The sequence below is a fragment of the Physeter macrocephalus genome, chromosome 20, assembly GCF_002837175.3.
Source record: "Physeter macrocephalus isolate SW-GA chromosome 20, ASM283717v5, whole genome shotgun sequence".
In the NCBI taxonomy this organism is placed as follows: domain Eukaryota; kingdom Metazoa; phylum Chordata; class Mammalia; order Artiodactyla; family Physeteridae; genus Physeter; species Physeter macrocephalus.
Genome location: NC_041233.1, coordinates 87,339,608 through 87,366,725, shown reverse-complemented (window position 1 = coordinate 87,366,725; position 27,118 = coordinate 87,339,608). Strand labels below are relative to the sequence as shown.

At 39.7% G+C, this 27,118-nt stretch overlaps 1 protein-coding gene across 1 annotated transcript in view; it reads right to left on the bottom strand.

Moving 5' to 3' along the window:
* Nucleotides 1-27,118, bottom strand: part of KAT6A (lysine acetyltransferase 6A) — a 110,808-nt gene that overhangs the window by 83,201 nt on the left and 489 nt on the right. The window contains exon 2 of the mRNA XM_055080816.1: nt 23,962-24,878. Within this exon, the coding sequence (XP_054936791.1) occupies nt 23,962-24,561 (600 nt within the window). The 5' untranslated portion in view covers nt 24,562-24,878. The remainder of the gene's footprint in view (nt 1-23,961; nt 24,879-27,118) is intronic.

Genomic DNA, 27,118 nt, shown 5'->3' with positions numbered 1-27,118 from the left:
GGGGGTGGGGGGGTGGGGGTGGGCGGAGCACACACCCCTGCTCTAGAGCAGGGCTTGGCAGACTCTTTCTGTAAAGGGCCAGGAAGTAAATATTTTAGCCTCTGCAGGCCATATTAGCTGCAACTACTCAACTCTCCTGTAAAGCGTGAAAGAAGCCACGAACAAGTGTAGCTGTGCTCTAATAAAACTCTTATAGAGACGTGAAATTTGAATTACATATACTTTTCACACGTATGAAATCCTATTCTTCCTTGGACCTTTTCAACCATTTAAAAATGTTTTTAAAAACATTCTTAGCTCATAGGCTGCACAAAAAAAGGTGGGGGCCAGATCTGGCTGGGGCTGTAAATCACCAACTCCTGATGAAGGCAGAGCCAGAAGGGTTTGCTACTGGACTGCAGGTGACATGTGAGAAAAAGCTGCCAGACACACTACCAGTCTCTCTGCTATAGTTAGTACTCCTACCGAACTGCCCCATACACAATACAAAGCAAGTGCACTTCCGTAAGAACTTTTTAATTCCTGTAATCAGCTACTATAAGCTGTTCACGGTCACTGTACCCATGGTATAGCTATCCAGGGCCAAATCCCATAGAAAAATCAACTGACGGCAAATATACCAGCAAAAACAGACACATTTTTGGCTTAAGATTTAGGGGCTATGCTCTTTCTTAAAACACACACACAGAGAAGTCTCAAGCTACCAGGGTCTGTTTTTTTTTTAATATATAAAATTAAATCAACAAATAGCCCTTCAATCCATAGCATGATCAGTTTTTGTTTCTGTTTTTATTTTGGGGTGGGGCAAAAATCACAGCAATAAGACAAGGATAGGTAGGAAGACAAAAGAGAAGCAAAGTAAGAAAAAAGAAAAGGATAAAGTGAGGCAGGGAGGACAGCAGATTAGCATGCATATATATTGGGTTGGCCAAAAAGTTCGTTCGGTTAATGAATCCGTTCTTCAATAAAGTTCTTGGTGAAAATGAAAAATGTCTTGTTTTTACTTAAAACCAAACGAACTTTTTGGCCAACCCTACACACACAAAGAAATTCAGAGATGTGTTACTCAATTACAATGAGTGACTTCACGTACAAGGGACACAGAAACTGAAGCAGAATAACAAACTTTGGTACATGCAATGATTAATTTTAGCTACAGGTTCAGAATTACATTAGGTTAGGTTATAGGTTCAGGTCTCTTTAATTAGCTGAGGAAACACTGTTCATAATTCTTCAACTACTCATCATCCTTAAGCCTCAAGAGACTCTTTCAAATGGCTGAACCACTGCATGAGGGGAGACACTAAGGCAATGAGAATAGAGTAGGCTAGAAAGTGTCAAGTCACAGTTAGAGATGTTCCACCAATGTCATCCACAAACCAAAACCTCCTGATATATCACTGACATCAAAACCCACAAATCGGGCTTCCCTGGTGGCGCAGTGGTTGAGAGTCCGCCTGCCGATGCAGGGGACGTGCGTTCGTGCCCCGGTCTGGGAGGATCCCACGTGCCGCGGAGCGGCTGGGCCCGTGAGCCATGGCCGCTGAGCCTGCACGTCCGGAGCCTGCGCTCCGCAACGGGAGAGGCCAGGGCAGTGAGAGGCCCGCATACCGGAAAAAAAAAAAAAAAAAAAAAACCCACAAATCATCTGTCCACTGAGGTCAGGGCCATGCCTGTGTCCCTTCTGTACTAAAGAGAATCCTGACTCAAGCTGACAGGCCTGTGTTACAGTAAGCAGGACTACAATCTACAGCCAGATCGCTTCAGCCCCTGTGAGCCGGGGGAAAGCAGAGCTGAGAAGCGAGGAGGGCAGATGAATCAGGAGGCAACTACACAAACAACTTTCCAGATACCACGATCACATTTAATGGCCATCCCAGGTGATGAACAATGTCGAGACACATAGGAGGCACTTGATAACTGAACACAAAGCCCTTCTTGCCTTAAATGAGGACACAAATTACTGTGCGCATAAAACAATATTTGCCCGTGAGCAACATAAAGGTGAACACTTTATCTTCAAGGCGCTTACAGATTAGTAAATCTAAAAAGCCTGCAATGCCAGTTCACAATTTCCTGTAAGTTTCCTAGACACATTTCAATTCCTGGAATATGTATTATCCTATCTTCTCAACAGAGAAACAGGTAATTAAATTAAAAAGCCTGAGCCAAACAGTTATGTTCAAGGGTATTTTTCTTCATTTGAAAGTTTTTCTTTAAAAAAAGAAAAAAAGGCATTGATTTAATCACAATTTTGTTTTAAACATCTTTTTGTCCCTTCCAATGCCATGAAAAATTGAGTTGAACATCAGTTTATTCCTGCTCCAATAGTCCAAACAGCCAACAAGTCTGATGTTCATATAAGAACTTAAAAGACAGCAGAGAAGTTTGCTCATGGACATACACAGATGCCCTAGCCACAGGTTTTTCCAACCGAAAAAGGCTGGCTCCTTTTTCCCCCTTTAAGTAACTCCCCTAGATATCCTACTGCAAAAGCAGGCAAGAGCAAAGACTCCAACTGCCACTATTAACAATCAAAAGGCCAGGTTCTGAAAGAATATTAGAGCCCCAGAAAAAGCACAATAGCCGTGGTTCCTAAACAGGTCTCAAGGGCAGTAAGAGGTGGGAAAGGGGGGAATTGTCTCCCCTTATCCAAATAGGTTTAGTTAAGCAAACTGAAAAAGGTGTAGGGGTGGAGTTTCCACAATGCTTTTAATATGCTTATGTGAACTATGAATATGCACTGTTCCTAAACTTACTGTTGACCGGGATTCCTCTGTTCTCCGAACACGAATTCAGGAACTGCTATACCAAGGAAGCAATTTGGGAAACACAACTCTCTTCTGTTTATTGTTTTAAAATTAGTATTAAAAGTAAGCAATAAAAATTAAAATCAAGGCTCATCAGTCAAAGTTAATTAAACCTTTTCCTTATAACAAATATACACACACTGTGTGTGTATATTAACAATCCTTTTCAAAACAGATTTACATATGCGTATCCCTGAATTGAAAACACCAGCATGAGCATACAAAACACTTTTAACATCTCTAAAAATATGCAACAACAGATTGAGAGATTAATGGTTATAAAACACAAAAGTCAAAGAGAACTGCAATATGAAAATAACTAATCTACATTTAAAAAAGGAGGGAGGGCTTCCCTGGTGGCACAGTGGTTGAGAGCCCGCCTGCCGATGCAGGGGACGTGGGTTCATGCCCCGGTCCGGGAAGATCCCACATGCTGCGGAGCGGCTGGGCCCCTGAGCCATGGCTGCTGAGCCTGCACGTCCGGAGCCTGTGCTCCACAACGGGAGAGGCCACAACAGTGAGAGGCCCGCATACCGCAAAAAAATAAAAAATAAAATAAAAAATAAAAAAGGAGGGATATTAGTGAAATATGAGATACACAAGTAGACAGCTCTACTACAAAGGTCATTTAAGGTCAAAACTTTATTCTTATTTGGGGGAAGAAAACATTTACAAGCCTTCACATTTTTAAAGATAATAAATACAATGATTTAATGAGCAAACACAGTTGTTTAAAATATATTTTGTATGCTACTAAACTATGCAAATGACTTCGGATCTCTGAGGGGTGCAAAAAATATTGGCATTTTATATACTTCTATACTCCCATTTCCCCAGTTTTTTCCAAACTCTTATTAAATTTTTAATGTAAACTTATTGAAAATGCTCTTAGACATATTTTTATCATTATTAATCTTGTGCAATCAAGAAGGAAAAATGTAAGCAAAATTAATTAAGCATCAAACCTTTTTTTGAATTCAGAGTTCATCTCTTTTGGAACACTTTTCTATTTAGAGTTGTCAGTGCTCATTTTTTGTTGGTGCTTTTTTGTTTGTTTAGAGTATCACTCTTTGAACCATGCAGGTGTCAGTGATACAGTAACTCAAAAACTATTTCACTGCGGTCTCCAGAATTTTCTTCCAAGCTACTGACCCATTCTCCAAGTTTGGATGCTGACACTTTCTTAATCTTACCAGAAGGTGTCCACAGAAGGTTTTCTGAAAAACCAGGACTCATATTCCTTCCTCATATGACCCTAAAATGGTTTGTGGATCCCCAAATTTTCATCAGTCTCTATTCAATAGTTTAAAACACTGCTTTACTAAAAAGATAACATCAACACTGTTTGGATACTTGATAGTAGAGACTATTTATTATTTACATGTGTGTGCAGGCACGTGTGTGTGTGCGTGCATAATAATAAAAAAGATAGCCTATTATGAAAGGAAGTTGTCAGCCTTATCATTGACTCATCTAAGAGCAAGTTATCTACTTATCTATTATCTGACACATAGTAAGCACTCCACAAATTCAAAGGTTTACTGAATGAACCCCCAACACTCTTTAGTCATCTTGATAGCGCTGAGATAGTAGAAGTTTCATTTCACAGGCATTTCATTCACTGTTCAATGATAATTTCAAACTATGAGCCAGGCCCCTTGACAGACACTGAAAAATAAAGAATAAAAAGCAACTCTGCCTTTAATTCCAGTAGCAGAGGCAGCTAAATAGACTATCATAATACGGGGAGAAAAATCAGCATGCCTAACGTACCATGAGAATATGTCTGCTATGGTCATACAGGAAGAAAGTCATCTCACCAAATCAGTAATGGTAGTGGGTAGGTCAAGGAGGCTTATTAGCTACAGAATGTGGTGCCTACAGGGAACTGCAATATGTCGAAAGACAGTAGGTTAAAAGAGTGTAGCAACACAACTACTGAGCCTGCGCGTCTGGAGCTTGTGCTCCGCAACAAGAGAGGCCGCGACAGCGAGAGGCCCGCGCACCGCGATGAAGAGTGGCCCCCCCAGGCTTCCCTAGTGGCGCAGTGGTTGAGAGTCCACCTGCCGATGCAGGGGACACGGGTTTGTGCCCCAGGCCGGGAAGATCCCGCGTGCCGCGGAGCGGCTAGGCCCGTGAGCCATGGCTGCTGAGCCTGCGCGTCCGGAGCCTGTGCTCCGCAACGGGAGAGGCCACAGCAGTGAGAGGCCCGCGTGCCAAGAAAAAAAAAAGAGTGGCCCCCGCTTGCCGCAACTATAGGAAGCCCACGCACAGAAACGAAGACCGAACACAGCCAAAAATAAATAAATAAATTAATTAAATATTTTTTAAAATGGATCATATATTCACCTTTCTCTTAAAAAAAAAAAAAGTGTGGCAACAGATGAAGCTGCATAAACGCTCAGGAGCCTGAATTTTATCCAGACATTAACAGAAATCCAACAGGCTTGAGGATTCTAAACAAGGGGAAGACAAGATATTTTAGAGAGAATAATCAGACAGTATAGATGTGAGCTCCAAAAGTCTAGACTGGAGTCTGCTAGATAATATAAGCCCATGAAGGCAGGGACTTTTATCCATTCGGTTCGCTGCTCAATCCGCAGCATTTATCGTCAGGTATCATTTACTGAATGAGTGAAGGAAAGCCAGCTGAAAGACAACTGCAATAAACCAAGATAGAAAAGAACTGAGTTAAGGCAACAGGAGACAGATACAGGAGCATGACTAAAGCTGCTAAACAGCAATTATTTTATATATATGTATAATTTTTTTTGGCTTGTCAGTATTCAATATCTCCTTTCCCTTCTACTAATGCAATTCAAAAAGACTCACAGTATTATAAATTCTTAGGTCTGCAAAAAAATCCAAGTTAAAAGAGCTACAAAAATGTCATTTAAAAATTGTTCCTAGTGGCAACATTAAACAAATCAAGATGATTTAATTTATAGTCAGGACTATAGTTACTCTTCATCTCTGTTGAAGTCAGAAAATTATCTGAGTCAACATTTACCAAGGTTTCAAAATAAGCAAAGAAAGCTATTAGGTGCTTAAAATGAAACAAGATGAATTTAGCTTAGAGATAAAGAAATTCCTAACCAAGAGCCAGTAACATGCAGTTAAGGGATGAATGTTCCAGTGTCCTTCTCTACCTTTTTACAAAGACAACACAGAGACGCTTTGGGGAAGTCATTTAATCTCTTCTCATCTGTAAAAATATGGATTTGAATTGAAAGAATTCCTAAGACTTTTAGTTCCACAATTAAATGATAATTTCTTACCTACTTACCTCTCTATTAAGAGGGCTCACATTTGTTTGTGTGTTATTTTGAACATGCTCCTCTTTTACTTTTTTACCTCCAAGAAAATTTTAACATTCTTATATGACAGAAACATTTTTTCTTAATTTTCCTCAGGCAGGTCAGAAGGGAAGGGCAGCAACATCTACTGAGGGCCTACTACTTACCAGTGCTATCAAATAGTGTTTTTTATCATCTCCAAAAACTGTATTCAGTATCATGATCCCATTAAGAAATTGAGGGGCAAAGAGGTTAAATTCTTTGCCCAAGATGACGTAACTAGTTAAGTGGTGAAACCAGAAAGCGAGCTCCAGGGCCCAAATTCTATTTACCACCTAAATGGTAACTTATTTGAGTGCCCAAGAATGTCATCCTCTTCTGGTCCAGAAAGTACATGTTTTTCAATACTGGCCAGAAAAAGTAACTTATGGAAACGTTTCATTATATAGCTGTGCTGAAATTCCCTAACCCCTCTAACCTGTCACAGCTTCTTTCCCCATATACGAAAAGGAGGAAATAAGTATTTCTGCTACTCTTTAGGAGTACTAACCATAATTCTTTACCCTTCTTTTCCCGATGATACACATGACAAATGACAATCACATGCATGATATATTCTCAGGGGTATCCCTAGCTATATGAACAACTCATGTTCCAAGATAGCATATTTGAATGCAAACAAATCAGTAATGTTATTATAGAGGTAACCACCTCAATTTTTTAAATAAATCATTACTTTATTTTAAATTATTTTCAACACATCTTACAAATGAGTGTAATATACTGCTGTTCTAGAGCAGGGTGGGCAAACTATGGCCTTCAGACCAAATCCAGCCCACCATCTGTTTCACAGGTAAAGGGTAAAGTCTTTTGGGAAGACACGTGTTCATTTACGTATTACCCATGGCTACTTTGCTGAGAGCTCAGTAGTTAGGTCAGAGGCCATAGAGCCTACAAAGCCTAAAATATGTACTATCTGGCCCTTTACAAAAAAAAGTTTGTTATCATCTGTTTTAGACTGACACTTTGATCAGAGTTCTACTTTATGCCTATTGGGAACTTAGATGTCAATATACCAGACAACCTAGCTTCACTATCTTCATAAACCTGTTTAAAAAGTAGTTTTGTACTTAGATTTTCAGAGCTCCCTGGACTTATCACAATTTCATATACTTGGTTTCATTTCCTTGGCTTTCCCTGGACTGAGAGCAGAGTATCTATCCCAGTCCTAGCACAGTGCCTGGGACATAGATGTTCAGTGGAAATCTAAATGAATACCTGAAAATAACCATATGATTTAAGACACAATCAGTCAAGAGTAAAGGGGCTTCCCTGGTGGCGCAGTGGTTTAGAATCCGCTTGCCAAAGCAGGGGACACAGGTTCGAGCCCTGGTCCGGGAAGATCCCACATGCCGCAGAGCAACTAAGCCCATGCGCCACAACTATTGAGCCTGCACTCTAGAGCCCGCGAGCCACAACTACTGAGCCCGCGTGCCACAACTACTGACGCCCACACGCCTAGAGCCTGTGCTCCACAACAAGAGAAGCCACCGCAATGAGAAGCCCACGCACCGCAATGAAGAGTAGCCACCGCTCGCTGCAACTAGAGAAAGCCTGCGTGCAGCAACAAAGACCCAACACAGCCAAAAAATAAATTAATTAATTAATTTTTTAAAAAAAGAGTAAAGAAGAGATTCAGTCCTACAGAAACTTGCTGCTCAAAGTGTGTTCTGTGCAGCAGCGGAATTGTTGGGAGCTTGTTAGAAATGCAAAATCTCAAGCTTCAGCAGAGATGTAAAACTGCATTTTAACAAGATTCCCAGATGAAAATTTGAGAAGCAGTGCTATAAAAATAAAACATGGTGCTTAATTATATTAAAGTCCTCAGTTTGATTTCCGATATGGGCCAGGTTGCTTTGCATGGGGAGAAACAACAGTTCTAAGGCTTCATCCGTACTCTAATCTTGAAATTCAAGATACAAAATACAGACTTATATGAACAACTTTAACAAAGGGGGTACTCTGGGGGGAGGGGGGTGGTGAGGGTTGTTGGTGTTTTGGTTGTTGTTTTTACTCGGGGAAGAGAGAGCTACTATTACTTAAAAAACAGGACCAAATAAGGGATTGTCAAATATTTTGCCTATTCCAAAAGAACATGACCAGAGAACATCCAACCTAACTTAAATGGATTACAGATATGTAAAAAATGCTTTTTAAGCTATTTATATGTCTGCTTCTATGTCCTGTTAAAACTGACATGTGTTCATGAAAACTTCAGTCTTTAAAGTATGATGGCAAGATTTTGTGGGTTAATAAATTGATTTGTTTGGTTTTGTGTTTGTTTTACCGGAGAAAGGAGAGGAAAATCAGCACTATTTCCTGCTGTTTATTTTTGAAAGTGAAGGAAAAAAGAAAAAAAAAAAATCCCTGGAGCCATGACCTGCTCAGGCTTAAAACAATCCTTAGTAGGCAGTTGCTGCATGCATTGGGTGGTTACTTCTCTTCTACAGAAAAGGAACTGAAGCTCATGGAGGGCAAAGTAATTTAAAGATCAAACAACAAGTAACTGATGAGGTCAAGATAATGTACTCTTAAATATAAGCCCTAAACTAATCAGAAGTAATGTTGTAATACTTCACGGATACTTTAAACCACTGCACCAATTTACCAGAGTTTCAGTTTATCTCAACTCTGAATTCACAGTGCTTTCTTTTGACCACTCCACTAGCCTCCACATTCTGGCACGTATACTAAAACTATACAACCTTGGGCATATCACTAGACCTCTATGAGCTTTTGTTTCTTCTATAAAATAGACAGTCTTCCTTAAAATGTTGTTATGACCTAAATGTAACAACAAGCATATAATATTTGTTCAAAATTATATACGTTTTCAAATACAAGCACTTAAAAAGACTGACAAAGAAGGTCATACTAAATCATCTGCTCCTTGCCATCAGTAGAAAAGCGACAGGCTAAGATTTCTACTTGGGGGTGTTGTGGGAGCTGACTCTACGTGACAGAAACCTACCAGTATAAGCTGCTGCTTACAAGGGAGGTCCAGCAAAAAGACCTAGATACTTCTTAAAGCAACAAAGCAGCAGTTAAAAAAAATTTACGATGACCCTGAAAATTGTACATTTTCAAGTAATCAGGCTTAAGACAGTCTAACAGTAGAAATACAGATCAGAGATTGTCTCTGGTCACTAGGTCGGAAGAGCTAACTCCAATGAAAGCGAAAGAATAGAGTCAAAAATGGATAATGATTATTCATTTATCAGACTGCCAAAGATCAAAAGGCTTGGTAAAACTGTGTTGCCAAGGGTGTAGGGAAACAATTACTCTGATACACTGTGGGTGCATCTCTATGGAGAGAAATTTAGAAATATCAAAATTACCAAGACACACTCTTTGCCCAATTATTCCACTTCTAGGAATTTTTAAGTAAAATAATGCACAAAGGAGGTTACTGAGTGCTATCTATAGTCACAAAAAATTGAAAACGAATGTCCATCAGCAAGGGACTGGTTATATAAATTATGGCACACCCACATAAGGGAATACCACCAAACTTTACGTATTGATGTGGAACACACTTAAGATATGTCGTTAAGTAGAGACGGAAAAAAGGAGGGTGCACAACAGTATGTTAAGATATGCTACCAACTGTGAGAAAAAAATGTATACATAAAGTGACTGCTTACATACACACAGAATCTCCTTGGAAGGTAAAAAAGAAACGGAAGTCACTGACCGCTGCCCAGGAAGGGAACAGGTCGGCTAGGGAACCAGAGTCAGAAGAACACTTCTCGTGGTATACTCTTCCGTACATTTGAAATGTTAAGTACCCGTGAATGTATTACCTATTGGGAAAACACCACTGCTTACAATTTTAAAAATACTACAGGGGTAACAGAGAACAAATATTACCCCGAAGGAAGTGGCAAATGGTACTTTTCAGCTGAGGTGTCAAGCATTTGCAGAAAACATCTGAACTCTCTCTCCTCTCAATCTATATTATTTTGAGAGGATAAATGGTTCAGCTTCTAAGTTTACTAGGAGACTTAATATTTTAAAAAAATTTAAAAATCAACCTAATTTCTATCATTCCCCTTTCCAGTTTAACCTGACAGTTTCCATTCAACAAACATTTTCTGAGCATATTACAATTTGTCAAGACCTGGATACAGGATTAATAACATGTATGACTTAATAAGTGGTTTAACAGATGTATTATAATAAATTCTGAAGAAGCACCCACTTTTTTTAATGCTTGTCGTTTTCATGAACAAGAGGCAGCCTAATGTGGCTGAAAGAGTACTGGGCTTGAAAGGGACCTGGTTCTAGTTCTATTTATTCCCTTAACTAACCATACAATTCTGCATAAGCAAAACCTGGCCACCACAGCACTTGGACTGCCTACCTTACTACAAGTACTATGTCAAAAGAAAATAAGTATGAAAGCAAAATTCTTTTTAATCTGTGAAACACTTCAGAGTATGTTATTACCACTCATACAAAGTTTTGGGGAAAAAGACTATCTCCCTTTTTCCTTCTCTAGCTTTCTTGGCTGAAGTTGAGTTCTCCACGTAGCTGAAGTTATCAGAAACAAAATTGTGCATTTTTAACTTTCTTCAAAGTTAGTAGATGATGGAGCCAACCCACTTGTAGAGCATTCAAAGAGTAAAAGGTGAGTTTTTACTAAAAAGTACATAGATAAGTGGGTATTCAACAGCTATGAAAAAGGGTGCTTACATAGCACATTAACCAAGGCCTTGATGCGCTTACAATGGAGGGTAAATGAGAGCAACAAGAAGCCAAGGATGGCAGCAACAAGGGCAAAAAGGGCCAACACAGAGCGGGGCTACAGAAGTGACCAGTGGTGACTGTCATGCTGGCTGCCTTTCAGCCTTCCTCATGATATGCTTTGTCAATGCCCTAAATTTGAAGTTGCCTGCTTAAAATCTTGGCCTATTCTTATGCAGTGAAAGGAATGCTGTTTACCTCTGCTACCACTGATGTGTTACTCACCCTATAGGATAATTCTTCAGATAAATTCTTTCTTCTATCATAAAAAGGCAAAAAAAAAAAAAAAAAAAAAAAAAAAAAACCAGGAAGGAAGAAAGAAAAAAGATAAATGTATCCTGCTGGCTTGGAGGTTACCCTATCATACTTTCAATCATCAGCTCAAAGAAAGCATGATATCAAATACAAAAGCTGCTTATAAAATGCAGAAACATAAAATGCTAACTAAAGTTTACTAGGGAGAGTAACGACTTCAAAACCAAAACCTAAAAGTTAGACATGTGACTTTTTTATTCATATTCAATTAAACATTTATTATGGGCCCACAATGTTTTGCTTCTAGGTCTTTGTACATGCTGTTACTTCTGCAGGAACCGCTCTCTTTCCCACCCCACCCATCTGCTTCCCCATTTTCTAACCTCTCACATGTGACTTCCTCTGAGAAGGTTTCCCTAACTTTCCCCACCCCCTCTTCTGGGTTTCCACAGCACTCTGTTTCAGTCCATCAGAGCACTTATCACTGTGTATGTTAATTACAGGACTGTATCTTCTTCGCTCAGGACCTAATCACTGTGCTGGCACCTGGAAGATGTTCCATAAATACTTGCAAAGCACCAGACACTGCGTTAAATAGACAGGGTATAAAGATGAAAAACCAGATCCTAAGTTCACTATCAATACTGTGTAAAATGGGCTATGAAGGAGGGGTGTTCAAGATATCAGGGGCTTGAAGAGAGCTCTCTAAGTCAGCCTGGAAGCAGGATGGGTGACAAGGAAGAAATAAAGGATATGCCTAGGCTAAGTCTTCAAGGTTAAATAAGAGCTAATTGGTAAAGAAGAGAGAAGGGATTCCAGATAGGATGAAAACAAAGGAGCAAGAGAAAACAAGGTGGATCTGAGCAACTCCAAGTAGTTTGGAATGTGCAAACCTCAGCACGCATCAGAACCAATGGGGGGCTTATTAACATACAAATTGCTGGACCCCACCCCCAGTTTGTGATTCAGGAGGCATGGAATATGGCCCAAAATTAAGCACTTCAAACAAGTTTTCCAGTGAGATTACTGCTACTTCTGGTCCTAGGACCACACTTTGAGAACCACTGGTAATAGTGAAACACAGAGGGCACATAAAGCAGTAGCAGTAGACAATCTGGAGCAACATGGGAGGTAAAGTAGGGGATTAAAACTCATATATATGATGCCACAGAATTTGGCACTGAAGGATCTTAAGCAGAGTTTATTTTAAAAGATGGTAATATGTAACATTTACAGAGCACTAGACTTATGTGTAGCTCAATGCAGTAGCTGCTAGTCATATGTGGCTATTTCACTTAAGTTCCAATTAAATAAAATTTTAATTTAAGTTCTACAGTCAACCAGCCATACTTCATGAGCTCAAGAGCCACATATGGCTAGTGGCTACTGCTTTGAGTACAGGTATAAAACATTCCATCATCGTACAAAGCTCTATTAGACAACACTGATGTACGTTACATTAACTCGTTAAATCTTCACAACTTCATTACGAGAGAGGTACTGTATTATCCCCATTCTATAAAAAGAAATGTGGCAAAGAAAGATTAAGCAAATTACCCAAGGTCATAAGGCAAGTAGTACCAACATGGGATGCAAACCCAGATGGTCTGGTCCTTGAGCCTGTGCTCTTAACTGCCTCTTGATAAGATCATTCTTGGCAATAGTGTGAACTAGAGGATGTTACTGGAGAAAGGAAAACCAGTAAGGAAGCTACTACACTAAGTCAGGAGAGAAATGATGAGGACCTGCACCAAGAGAGTAGCAGCTAGAATGCAGAAAAGGCTCATTAATAGAGATGTTAAAGCAGTAGAAAAGACTGGGGATGGACTAGAACTGAATCCAAAAGAGGTGCAAGTGAGGCGCAGAAGATGGCACCAAAGTTCCTGTTTTAGCAATCAGAGTCAATGGCAATGCCTCTCAGCACAGTAAAAAATCAAAAGAGCAAGCTGAAGGAAGGTGATAAATTCCTTCTGGGTCATCATGAATTTGAAGTGACTGAGATAAGACACTACACCACACAGTGGGATATATAAGTCCAGAGCTCAAAAGAGAGGTTTGGTTTAAGATATGAATTTAGAGTCATCAGTATAGAGAAGGTACGTCTAGAGATAACTCAAGAAGGTTAAAACAATAAGTAGGGCTTCCCTGGTGGCGCAGTGGTTGAGAGTCCACCTGCCGATGCAGGGGACACGGGTTCGTGCCCCGGTCCGGGAGGATCCCACATGCCGCAGAGCGGCTAGGCCCGTGAGCCATGGCCGCTGAGCCTGCGCGTCCGGAGCCTGTGCTCCGCAATGGGAGAGGCCACAACAGTGAGAGGCCTGCGTACCACAAAACAAAACAAAACAAAACAAAAAAACACAACAATAAATAGACAAAGAACAGAACCTTAAGGAATCCAACATGTAAGCTACAGGCAAAAGATAAAAAGTCAGTAAACTGAAAATGAATCACCAGAAAGATGGGAGGAGTGGGGGAAGACCTAGGAAAGAATTACCCCAGAGGTCAAGGGAAGAGAGAATAGTAAACAAATGCTAAGTGCTGCTGAGAGGTCAGGTAAGATAAAGACTGAAAACTGTCCACAAGAGCTGTTTCAGACGGTGTTAGGGCCAAAGGCCAGATTGCAACAGATCTGGAACAACTGTAGACTTTTTTCCAAGAAGTTTCAAAACGAAGGGAAGGAGACAGGATGTAGATGGAGAGAAGAATCTGGAGCAGTGTTGCTTCTATTCTGACTTGATGGGAGAGACTTCTCCATGCTAAGGGGCAAAGAGCGAAAAGACTAGAACACTTGACGGAGCAAGGTTCCTAAGGCAGGAAAGAACAGGATCCTGCACATAAACAGAGATATTACCTCTAGACGCTTCTTTCACGTCCTCTGAAAGGGTAGTAAAGGGGGTAAGTACAGATATATTTACGGTAGTGTGGGAAGGGTAAAGCTGGATGAGCTCATATGGTCAGAGATTCTCTTCTCTCTAAGAAGTAGGATATGGGAGTATCTGCTGAAAATGAGAGAGGCAAAAGGGTTGGAGGGAATACTGAACTGCTGCAGAGAAAACAGACTACAGACACAGACATACATCCCCAAGCAGAGGACAGAGCTGAGATTAGAGGCCACAAACTTGCAAGTGGCACCCTACCAGTGGGTTTGTGCCATTTTCTTCAAAATGATCAAGTCTCCTAGAGGAGCAGGGAGAGGATGGTTGGCTTAATTTCAAGGTTGGGGTTTGCCAATTAGATGCAGGAGTAAAGTGAGTAACTGCAATCATAAACCGTAAGGCCAAGCAATTAGAAGAAAAGCATTCATGGGGGGATGGGAGGGGCATCAGAATCACACAGGGAACCTTCTTTGAACTACATACCCTATGGGAAACCCTGATGAGATAAAAGAGCAGGTGCAGCAAGAGTGAAAAGAGAAAAGTGGAAAATTAAGGCAGTTATGATCACAGAGTAGAGCAAAATTCAGGTTTCCAGAGGTACCCTGTCCTGGGTTCAAAGTGCATTCATGAGAGTAGGTGTGAAATGTGCTGTTTCCTGTATCTGAATTTCAATCACTAGGCAATTCCATCCCCTGACTCCCTCAGCCAGTTCCCACCACAGGACATGTTGGTTCAAAGAGCTGGAGCAGTGGTTCTCAACCCTAGCTGCATATCAGATGCACAAGGAGACTTCAACAAACAAACAAACAAACTGAAATCTGGGCCCCACTGTTGGAGCCTAATTGGCTTGGTGGTTATTTTTTAAAGCTCCTCAGGTAATTCTAAAGTGGATTTAGTGTCAAGAACCACTGCTTTAGAAAGAACAGGACTTCAGCTTTATGTTAGAGAATTAAAGGAAAACAGACTGGCATGAGAAGAAATAAAATAACTAAAGCAGGAAAATGGTGAAAGAGGATCTAAACCCTACGTCAGATATTTAAAGATGTCCTGAATAGAAAAGTAAGGAAACTATTAAAGCACAGCATCATACTCAACACACACCCAAAAATGTAATAACGTTTCCAAGAGTTCTGTTATACGTTCTAGAAAACTCAGGAGTTAAATGCTTCGCTGTAGCCAATGACTAAGAAAAAAGACAAACCTGCACTGTACTAAGCAGAAAGAACTGAAAACCAACACTGAACAACAGCTCTCTAGGTCAACTACAGTTCACAACTCCCTGGAGGAAAAGGCAGCCTACAGTAAAAGCATGATAATAATCTCACGTACATGGACTCTACCTCTTCTGCACAAAAGGTAAAGGAATCAGCTGTCTTCTTTCACATATACAAAGGTTTTAAGTTTTTTAGTCTGCCTGATTGTCTTTCTACAGCAGTCACTTTCTCCTTAACAAGTTTTACCAATAATCTTAAAACCACCTACTGCAAATCTAAATGCTACACTCCTATAATCTCTATGCTTAATTTAACCCTAAACCAAATAGTGCCATACTACTCTATTCAATTATTTTATAAGTAAATGTCCCCAATCTTAACCTTTATTTGCCACTTCCTAGTCTATTTGCTAAGTTTTACAACAAAGTAAAAGTTAAAAGTAATGCAGAGATGAACGGTTAGTCATAAAGACCAAAAAAGACAAACATGACCTGTTGTCTGTTGCCTTCCCTGTAAGGTTTGTTTACTGGTATTACAAACTCACCCAGAACCAAGATACTATGTATACATAACAATGAGTGATAGACTGTACACTCCTAGGCCACCCATATTTAATGCCTTTAATGAGAATTACTTCATTAATTAATAGAAAGGCTTGTACCTGTCCATCTCCGTCTTAAATATTTTAAGTTCAAACCAACTACCCAAATCACTCGGACATCATCTGAGTTGTAGACTTTCTGAAAAGCAGACAACTGGAAGTGGACATTTTTTTCAAAACTCAAAGAGTACTTTCTCTCCCAGCATTAGGGTAGTTTAACACATTCTCCTAATCCTTAGCTAAAACAGAAGAAAACGTTCTAATTCCTATAGTTTGGGTCAGAAGAAAGCAGTCTTTTCCAAAAAAAAAAAAAAGGTTTCGACTTTCTAGAGTCTTCAAACACCGAAACAAGCAGATTTACATATTTGTGGTTTACAAAAACCACCAAAATTCTCTACACCAGGGTTCATCCTATGGTTTCCATTAAGGAAGAGATTTCTAACAATGTTATTTTATACTCGTTGCTCCCTAAAACTCTAAGACAGTACTACAGCCTAACGAGAAAAGCACAAAACCGAGAAGGGCCCGACCACTTCTCCCAGACGCGATTAACTTGCTGTGGGGCATTAAGCAAGACACTCAAATCTCTCTGGCCCTCAGTTTCTCTATTTGTGAAATAAGATTAGAATCATTTTTATCCAAGATTGCTACTGGCTTCAAGTTCTACAAAATGGAGATGATTCTACTCTTTATTTTTTCTAAGGATGTATCTATACTTTGTAAGCATAATCCAAAATAAAAATTACATACCGTAATAGAAATGTATACTTTAATATAAAATATTAACATAAAACATACAGAATATAAATATATAAAATATACTGTAATCAAAAAATATACCTTACTCAACACTACAGCCAGATTTATTTTTTCTTAGCAGGTCTTTTTCTTTAATTGCTAGCAGTTAAAAACTATTTTGACCCAGAATGGCATTCTGCAAATCTAAATGCTACACTCCTATAATCTCTATGCTTAATTTCGACCCTAAACCAAATAAGGCCATACTACAAACTGTTTCTTCACCTGTTCCCTAATAAAGCTGAAAGTAATTCTTTTGACTTGAATTTACAGAGTTATGTACAAGTGCTGATGAAAGCCATCTGTTGGGAACTTTGACTTTCCTGTCAAAAGGAGAAAACCAGAAGAAACAGCCTAGATTTTCCTGGGAACCAGCTGCAGCTGAATGAGTCCTAATCCTACTCCAGCTGGGAAAAGCAGAAGGGTGAAGTGGCTACTGGCTTAATTCATCTGCTGCAAATTCTTTATGAATTGACTCCATCCCTGAGTAGCCAACTGGTAAACAACTTTACCAGACTGAGGCTCTTAATTAATCCCTATATGTAACATTTATTTAGTTCTTTAAAAAATTTCAAATCAGAGCATGAAAAGTATTCAGTATTATAATTTTAAAAAACATTTCCCAGTTCACTAGAAAAAAAATTTTTAACTCTAGTTTATTAACCAGCACACTTGGCACCCAGATTCAGTCCTCTCACATATCTAAGAAACATGTCAGTGTAAATATACTTTATCCAGTATTCTAAATAGAAAGGGAAGAAATATCTGTGAAGGAGATTCTTACAACCTCAAGAGGCCTGGAATGATACAATATTTTTTTCCCCCAGATTCATCGCACAGTTCCTGTTATCTATTTCCTTTCACAGTATTAACAGTAAGTACAATGTAAAAAAGTGCTGGCCCATGTGTCTGAATGAACTGAATAAAAAACAAGCAGCAGAATAAGAAAATAATGTATTTTGCATATATTTATTTTCCATTTGCCATTTAATAAGAAGCCATAATAAAAACTTGTATTATTAAATAGCTATTATATAAATATATCATGCCTATAAAACTTAACCATGTAAAGTTCTTTTGAGACTTCAATAAGAAAGTACATGTTAAAGCACTCAGAACAGTGCCCAACACAGTTAGGCCTTAACAAATGTTAGCTATTAATAGGTTTCTACAAGCAAATGCTTACATTCCCTTGGCCTCCTGATAGAGGATAAAGAAAGAGGTTAGAAGCAATTTGTAGTACTATCTGAGGTCTTCATTATTTCTTCCCTTTATTTCATCAATTTACAAGAATTTAGCCCAAGAAAGAGTAAAGTGTCAGCAACTGTAAGAAAAATGTTTAGGTTGTGTGCACTGGCTGGATACAGAAGTTTGATCAGCAATGGCTAAATCAAAGGTTGCTTTAGTAGCTCAAGTTTTCTTTCAGGGAGTCATGGACTGAAAACTACCAAAGCACACATAGCTCAAAGGCTAACTAGAAGACCAAAAGAGTATCTGTACAGGGGTTTCCCTGGTGGCACAGTGGTTAAGAAACCGCCTGCCAATGCAGGGGACATGGGTTCAAGCCCTGGTCCGGGAAGATCCCACATGCCACGGGGAAACTAAGCCCATGCGCCACAACTACTGAAGCCCGCACACCGCAACTACTGAGCCCGCGTCCCTAGAGCCCATGCCCTGCAACAAGAGAAGCCCGCGCACCACAACAAAGAGTAGCCCCCGCTCGCCGCAACTAGAGCCCGCACGCAGCAATGAAAACCCAACACAGCCAAAAATAAATTTTTTAAAAATATCTGTACAATTGATTGTATTGAAATAAATACTGCATTACAAACATATCTCTGCCTGAGTTATTTTTAAATTTCTGTTTTGTTTTGTTTTGTTTTAAATAGAACAAGTCTGCTGAGACGAAGTCAGTTTATATTAACCACATTTATATTTAATCCACCTCAATGACTTGTTAGTAACAAATTTTTATTTCTAGCCAGCTTCTCTCCTCAGGACCCAGGACATTTAAGAGTCACCAAAAAATGGTATAAACAATGATGTAAGAAATATACAACTACTGTAATTATAATTAATGTAATTAATTATAATGTAAGAAAATATAATTATTGAGATCAATCAGTTGCAAACTCGGTGACATTACAAAATCTACAATATTCATGTCGCTGTATCCTTGACATTACTTAAAAAATAAAGTCAACTACACAAGGTTAGGATAATTTTCGCTAAAATAATTCTTCTTCACGTAAAGACTGATACAGTTGGCATTATCCTCCATTCCCTCCACCATGATGTAAGAATTAAAACTTGCAACTTAAAGAGTTTCCCAATAATTATACTATGAAATACACTTCCTTGCATGCTCTCATAAGGATTTTTAAATTGAGAACTTCTTCCACTTTTTACTACTAACGTATCTCTTCTCAACTTTTTTGTAGCACCTTTGCTTTGCAGTTTTTTGGTGTGCGTGTTTGTTTTTTTTTTAATAGACCATCATTCTGCCAAGCAGTCAACACACTCCTGAATTTAATAGCATGGACAATTACTATAAAGTATGATAGCAACAAAATATCTGAAAACATTACCAAGCTTACATTTATAAACAATTTTATCATATCACTGTTCTAACACAATATGTGAAACAATTTTACAATAAACGCCATTTCCAAATAGCTAAATCAAAACTATCATTCTTAACTGTCATAACCTGAAAACATACTTCCATTCTAATCAGCATCTCTACATCAAATACCAAAGTTCCTGTCAAAGCCCCTTTTATTCTATGAATTTAAAATGCCAAGTTCCAGTAACACAAAATAATCTGGACTGCACTAAGAGTTCACTGAATTGTGATATAACTTATATTAGAAGGCTAGTATTTATCATTTGATCTTTCTGCTCCAAGTCACCTAAATAATAACATTAATAACCTAATGGGTAATAAGCTAAACAATAACATGAGTTGACAATATCTTCTCTTCCTTTTCCAAGTGGAATGCTTCAGCAAAATATAATTCTGTTCCACAATACTCCACAGACTAACAACACTTTCCTGATGTGGCTGATTACCGTAAGCGTATAGTTTTCTGTACTAGTAAGATGGAACATAAGCTTTAGATATCCAAGTAAATTATTCTGTGTGTAAAATGAACCCAGAAATTTGAAATGAAGGTGAAAATTACTCCTGAAAGGGAAATGGATCCTTCCAAGACTCAGTGTCCAAAGTAATTCTTTTAATGGACCATTAGAATCTCAAATAATAATTAGCCTCACCCAAGAAACATCTCATTCTCTTTCTCAGAGATTCACAATACCTAATTGTTACCAAAAAAAAAAAAAAAGTGAATGCAAAAAACTAAAAGTTATATTTCATAAGCTAAACAAACGATGCAAAAAGTTATTTCACATTTCTATGCCTTAATCCCCAACAGGACCTAAACCCTAAATGCACTGTTCATGGTAGACGCCTAAATGCTTACTGAATAAATAATGAATAAATGAAGTAAATGAACAAATTATCTTACATTAATATCTGTATTTCAAAAAAAAAGAAATTTGCAAGGAGGAAGTTGTTATTTAAGCTAGTTACACACTATCACCCTCACCTATATCCCATAATTCAAGGGAAAGCAACATTTTGTCCCAAATGAAAGCACTCTATTACAGCCATGCAACCAATCCCAAACTACAAATCAGAAGACTTCAATGACATCTGAAAGGAAAATGAAACACAGAAAATACCTTTAAGAAAAAAAAAGTCATGTAGACCAAACTGTTTTTTTAATTTATGGACCTCAGGTATACAAAACTAGATTATTCACAATCTCTGGTTTCCGATACATTCTTAGTGCTGGTTCAAAGTCAATTTTAGAATTCATTCTATGACAGAAAGAGAAAAAAGGGACGCAGACAGTGAAATGGGAACGGCGGGGGGGGGGGGGGGGCGGGGAAACACATGTCCTTTTACAATCAGAGAATGTGCCTTGAAGTTAACACCAAGAACATTCATAATTGTGTACTTGAATGCGGTGACAGGCGTTATACCCAACAACACCCAAGAGGCAGTAGGTATCGCTGTCACAAAAACTCTGGAGCCAGAATGCCCAAGTCCAAAATCTAGCTCTGTCACCTAATATCTTTGTGACTCGGACAAGTTACTGAACCTCTTTTATGCCTCAGTTTCTCCATCTGTAAAACAACAGCACCTATCTCATTGAGTTGTATGAGGATTAAACGAGTTAATATATGCATGGCTGTAAAGTAACGTCTGGCATATAGTATAAATACATCATTAAGTTAAATAAACTCACCCTAAACTACAACAGCCTAAAGTTAGAACAGCAAATCTCCCTTATAACAAGGATAAAACTTTTAAATCACAGTATCTCCAGATTCTCCATCAAGTGAAAACACACTTAAGTTCAAGTGCCTTCACAGAAACTCTTAAAAATATCTCTGTACAGCCATCTCACCAAAAACAGCAAAACAAAAACCACTCAGTGGCTGAAAAGTTAACGTGCAGTTCCTTCCAAAAGTTAGTATCACAATAAATTAAAAGTTAGAACCGTATAGAAAAAAGTAAAGAAGAACGTACTCAGGCCGCTCCATAGTCCCTGAACTTCATCTCTCACCCACAGCTGAGCAGACCACTAGGTACACATGCACTCCAGAGCAGGCAAGGCCACCGCAGCTCCAAGCAGAGCACCCGGCCCAGAGTAAGTGCTCAGTAACTATTTGCTGAATTAATTAATGCCCTAAAAGTGAAACTACTTCTAGCCTACACTTTCTTTTCTCCACCCCTGTCAAATATTATCTCGATAATTTTTTTAAGAATATCTAGGTTTTCATAACAGCAAATAAATCAATTCCAAATGGGAAATGATTGGACAGTTGTTTTTTTTTTTTAAAAGAGTAAAGTAATTAAATACAACAGAAGGAACAAGCATAATCTGTTCATAGGAGGAATAATTCCTTGCCCTAGAGTTTACTGTATTATGATTTTTAATGTGAGCTTTTCATATCTTTAGGGAAAGTCATGCACAAAACTTAACCACTGAAAATAAGACTCCATTCAAAAATATATAACAGATCTCATCAACTCTAATTTTGTAGATACTATCATAAGTTTATTTCCCAATCAGACCAGTACAAATACACAAAAGTCTACTCAACGAAACACAATTTTTCCAAGTTTAGTTACTTTGGTTAACAATACTGTATGTTAAAGTTATATAAACCAAAGAGATGTTTCTAACCAAAGCAAACCAGCAGATCTCTACTGGACTAAACATTTTTTTAATGCAAAGATCTCAGGCTCAGCTGCAAAATAAGGATTGCTGGATTAGATGGTTCTTAAAAGTCCCTTTCAAAAGTAAAATCCTAGCGGGACCTCCCCGGACACGGGTTCGAGCCCTGGTCCCGGAAGATGCCACATGCCGCTGAGCAATTAAGCCTGTGAGCCACAACTACTGAGCCTGCGCTCTGGAGTCCGCGAGCTACAACTACTGAGACGGTGAGCCACAACTACTGAAGCCCGCGTGCCTAGAGCCCGTGCTCCACAACAAAAGAAGCCACCGCAATGAGAAGCCCGCGCACCACAACCAAGAGTAGCCCCCGCTCGCCGCAACTAGAGAAAGCCCATGTGCAGCAACGAAGAGCCAACGCAGCCAAAAATAAATAAAATTTTTTTTAAAAAAAGTAAAATCCTAGGGTGACAGGACTCAGTTTAGTCCTACACCGTACTATATTGACTAACTTTAAAAAATATGCATTACTGACATTTTACGTATGGCTAATATTTTTAAAAATTAAAATATCTAATTCAAGGGAAATTATAATAAACACCAGCACCCAGGTGTTCTAACAAAAATTTATAGTACCCAATTCACAGATATGACACTGAATTCATTCTAAACTTTAAATTATTTCCTGTTTCCATGCACTACACCTGTAGACACCTGATAACAGTTGTTGGAATTGTTATATTTCATTTCAGCCACGTGATCAAGAAACAGTTCTTACAGGTAAGTCCTTACAGCACTGAACTGCAGAATAAAGTATTTCAGTTACTTGTCCACCTTGAATTTTCAATACTACACCCTTAATAAATGCTCCAATGATACAGAACCATGTTATGAATGGGACTGCCTATTAATCCATGACTCCATCAGAATCATTTTAAGGGTAGTAACAGTAAGATAATGTTTCTATTTCAAAGTTCACAGGGAAAATTGAACCTTAAAATAGATCTCTAAAACCTTCATCCAAAAAAAAAAAAAACCTGTTCATTTTCAGTTGCTATTTAAGCAAAAATCTACTGGTGGGTTACTAACTGCAATGAATTTAGATCAAATCTCAAATATTTTAAAATACATTCAATGTTAACTTTAGAATCTTAACACCCTAGAAGTAGCCTCCATGATCTTAAGCAAAATGAAGATGATGTTACTGGTGTACACTAAGGTGTGCAACAACCTAAAGTACAGCCACTCCCCACAGAACCACAATTCAGAACACCTGAAATAAATTCACAGCTAAGACACCAGGTCAACGTACAAAGGAGCTACTAACAAAACCCTCCTCATCCTCGAATATCTATTTAAGGGCCAAGATTGACTGTTAAGAAGACATACTTTCAACGGTACAAAATAACGGCATAAAACACACAGCACAGTAAAGTATACCATTTGTGTATCAAGACTCCGGACTCCCCAGAACTTTAGGAACATAGGCTACTGTATTCCTGACGCATGCAGCTACACCTGTCATAAATAATAATGTTCAGGACTTCATCATATGCAAAAAATAATTCATGACCAAAAGTTAGAATACAAAGAGCAGAAATAAGAATTGCTAAATCTGCTTAGCCACTACTATGGTCGGGATAATCGGTCTCATTCCTGTCTAGTAATCGGCAACAAAACAGAAGAAAGAAGACAGGTTCTTAAGAGTTTCCAGCATTTGGCTGCTCATCAACTTCAGCAGTAAAGTATTATAAGAACTTTTATGTAACAGGTTTAAAGTTGTGTGCTACTTTTTAATTCTAATCTAGGTATGTTCTTTTAGGCAGAGCAATACTCTATCTACACTTTGAATCTTAGGCATCAAATATGTCAAAGTATCAGAACAATTAGCATCTACTGAGTCCTCACACCTAGAATTCACCAATAAAAAACAGGAGGTGATCATTCCACAAAAGGCCCCAAACACCAACGGTAACTTCTATTCAACTTCCTAGAAATGTGGCTTTGTAGCATGCTGTATCATCAGCTCTGCGAACACTGATGCATAGGCCATTCTTACCTTATCCTTTTCATGTGGAAGGAGTGACACGGGAGGTAAAGAAGAAAGAGACTCACAACTCTCTTTCCCATCCATATTGGTTGCTTTAGTGTTGAGCCGATAAAGAGGTCCATCTTTAAGGAGTCTGCCGTGGCCAACGGCGCGTTTAATAGCCAATCGTAACTGCTGGTGAAAGCCAGAGGCAGCACTGCCTCCAAACAATGCAGACACATCCTTCTGACCTTTCAAAAAACGTTCAATGCTTTTCAAAGTTGAGCCACCGGACTCTGCCAAGCCCTCGACTGCCCGCTTGATCAGTTTATTCCAGTCTACATTTTGTTTATTATCCACTTTTCCATGGTTTCGAGGTTTAGGAAGTGCTATTCGCCCAGGATTATCAGGATCTTTATAGGAATTGAGTCCTTTATTTGAGACTTTCAAAATTGTTCCATCTTTGACACTCAACTCCAATTGTTCTAAAACAGTTTTACGATCCAAGCCATGGGATGAAGACACTGCATTGCATATCCTTTCTTCTGAAGGACGCTGTTTTTGCTTCTTCACTTTTTTGATGGCCTCCAAAATCCACTCCGTATACAGCGGGTTGGCGAGTTTTACCATGGTGAAGGATTCTGTATATCCATAGAGTCGTTATCCCTTATCCTGATGCTGAGTAAGTTTTACACCATGGAAAACAACATTCCCGGAGGCTGGGAACCAGTTAACCATAGCATACAAGTTTTCTGGCCTGAGTCCTTCCTCCTTTCACAAAACAGAGTGCCTCCCCACTTTTACTTTAGAAACCAAAACAACCTGTTATCTGAAATATCTTCAAACTTCTCAACAAACTTCTCAATAGCACCACACATGGGTCTGTTCATAAAGTTGTAAGAACTCAAGAACATCTCATTCCCAGCAGAAAAATGTGCATCTTATGCCTGGAAAACAATTAAAACAAGGTCAGTTTCCTATCAAGGCCCATTTTATAAATACACTGGAACTGAAACGTCCTAGTCTTTAAAGCACTCAAACAGTGTTCATTGAGCACCTGTAGGAGTTTGATCATGTTTTTATCAACATTCCAAAACAATCATGTATGTAAACCACTGGGATAAGGAATAAAAGGAAAAAAAGATAAAAAATTAGGATACAATGAGGAAACAAGACGAGATGCACTGTGAATGACCTTAGGTTACAACTAACCAGAGGGGTGCTGGCTATTCTGCCCTCCACAATCTCTGCTCACAAGTCTATAAATTGAAACTCTTCCTTGACATCTTTCTCCAAGAAACTATTCAGCACTTCAACAAGTATCTAGATTAGCAGAAAGAATCCTGCAATGAAAGTAAGAGTGAAACTTTCATCTTTCAAAATTCCAGACATTCAGACTGGATGAAAACAGTCAATAATATGGACAGAAAACCATTGCGAAAATTTTAACTATTGCATATAGTAAAAGAAACAAATACAATTTCCACAAACCAAGTTCACATTTTAAGTACGATATTACTTTCAACATTCCAAGTGGAAACAAAACTAACATTGAAAATAGTCAAGTGCGAAGTGTTCAAAGAATTTTTTTAAATTCCAATTTCATTCCAATTTTAGGAATCACATGCTGATAAGCTTCTCCTAGTAACATTCAATATACTGGAGAGAGTCCAACAACTGTCAAAATGTTCATAACCAATCCACAGACAGAGCAACTAGAAATGGGAATGGCCCAGAATCACTGGGTTCAAATGTACACACTACATATCATATGTACAGCACAGGAAAAAAATGTATGGCCTGTTTGTAGTCTAAAAAGAAGACGACCTCGTAAAGATCCAAGATTGCTGTCCTGAAATGAACATTAATGAATAAGACACCAACATATACGTATACACACACACATCTATGTATGTACACACACACGTTGCCTCTCCAGGATCAAAGTCAGTGTTCTTTCAGACAAAGGAATCTAGGAGATACAAATTTTTTTGAAAATCACCAAAATAATGAATTCCGAATCTAATAACTTCTTTGCTTCCAAAAATAAATTTACCTTTACCTAAATGTTTTTTAGAACTCCTCGTACTCTGACGAGCACTTACAACATAAACATCCTAGAAAAATGGCTCCCACAGTAATCGTTCTTCCGAGTGCCTCTAAAATCAAAAGGAAAACTAACAGATATGAAGAAACTGATAGTACTACTAACTCTGATAAGAAAGAAAAAGCTGAAGGAAACACGCAAACCTGAGCCAAGTCTTCTTTTTAAATTAGCTGACTGAAAAGCAGCCCCCCGAGACAACTCAGCTTCACCGTGGTGAGAGTCTCGAGAGGACAGAAATCATGGTATTATTACTCGGAGTGAGTGCATTACGGAGGCATTAACGCTACAATGAAATCAGAGGCTTCAGCCCGAGTTGCAGACGCTGGGCCCGTCCTGGCTGCTTAACCTCGCAGGTGAGAGAACGAAGGACAGTCACCCGCGGTCTCTCGGCCCGGGCTGCGCATGGGTCTCCAGGTCTTCAGCAAGCGAAGCGCCTGCAGACCTGAGCTTTAACTCCGGGAAAGTACCCCGGCGGCCGGAGAGAAAGTGCAGCTCGTCTCCCGCAGTCCTTCCCCGGCCTCCATCCCCCCAACTCCCCGCGAACGCCTCTTCGCGCTCTATTTTTAAAGGGCGAGAAACTTCAGAAACTTGCAACGGCACCAGCCCGCGGCTTGCCGACGGGGAGTCGGCGGCTCCCACCGGACGGGAACGGAACCCGAGGACGAAGTTAACAATGAAATCACGTGAAAGAGTTGAGAGCCGCACATCTGCGCTCCCAGCTTCGCCGAAGCCGCGGCCGCCCGGAGGCCGGTCCCGTGCGGCGGGGCGCGGACGGGCCTGGCGGCTCCGCGCTGACAGGCGCCCGCCGCCCCCGGCGCCGGGGCTGACAGCCCGGCGCACACGCCGCCGCACGTGCGCCCTCCGCACCACAACACGGCCGCCTGTCACCCCGCGCCGCGCGGCCGCAGGGGCCGAACGCGAGCGCCAGGAGCGCGGGCGCAGGAGCCGGGCGGCGGGCGCAGGAGCCAGGCCGGTGGGCGCGCCCCGAGGGAGAGCCGGCCGCCCGCACGGCCCGCCCGCGGCTTCGCGGCCTGGGCCACCGCCGCCGCCCCCTCCCGGCTGCCCGCTCCCCGGCTCCCC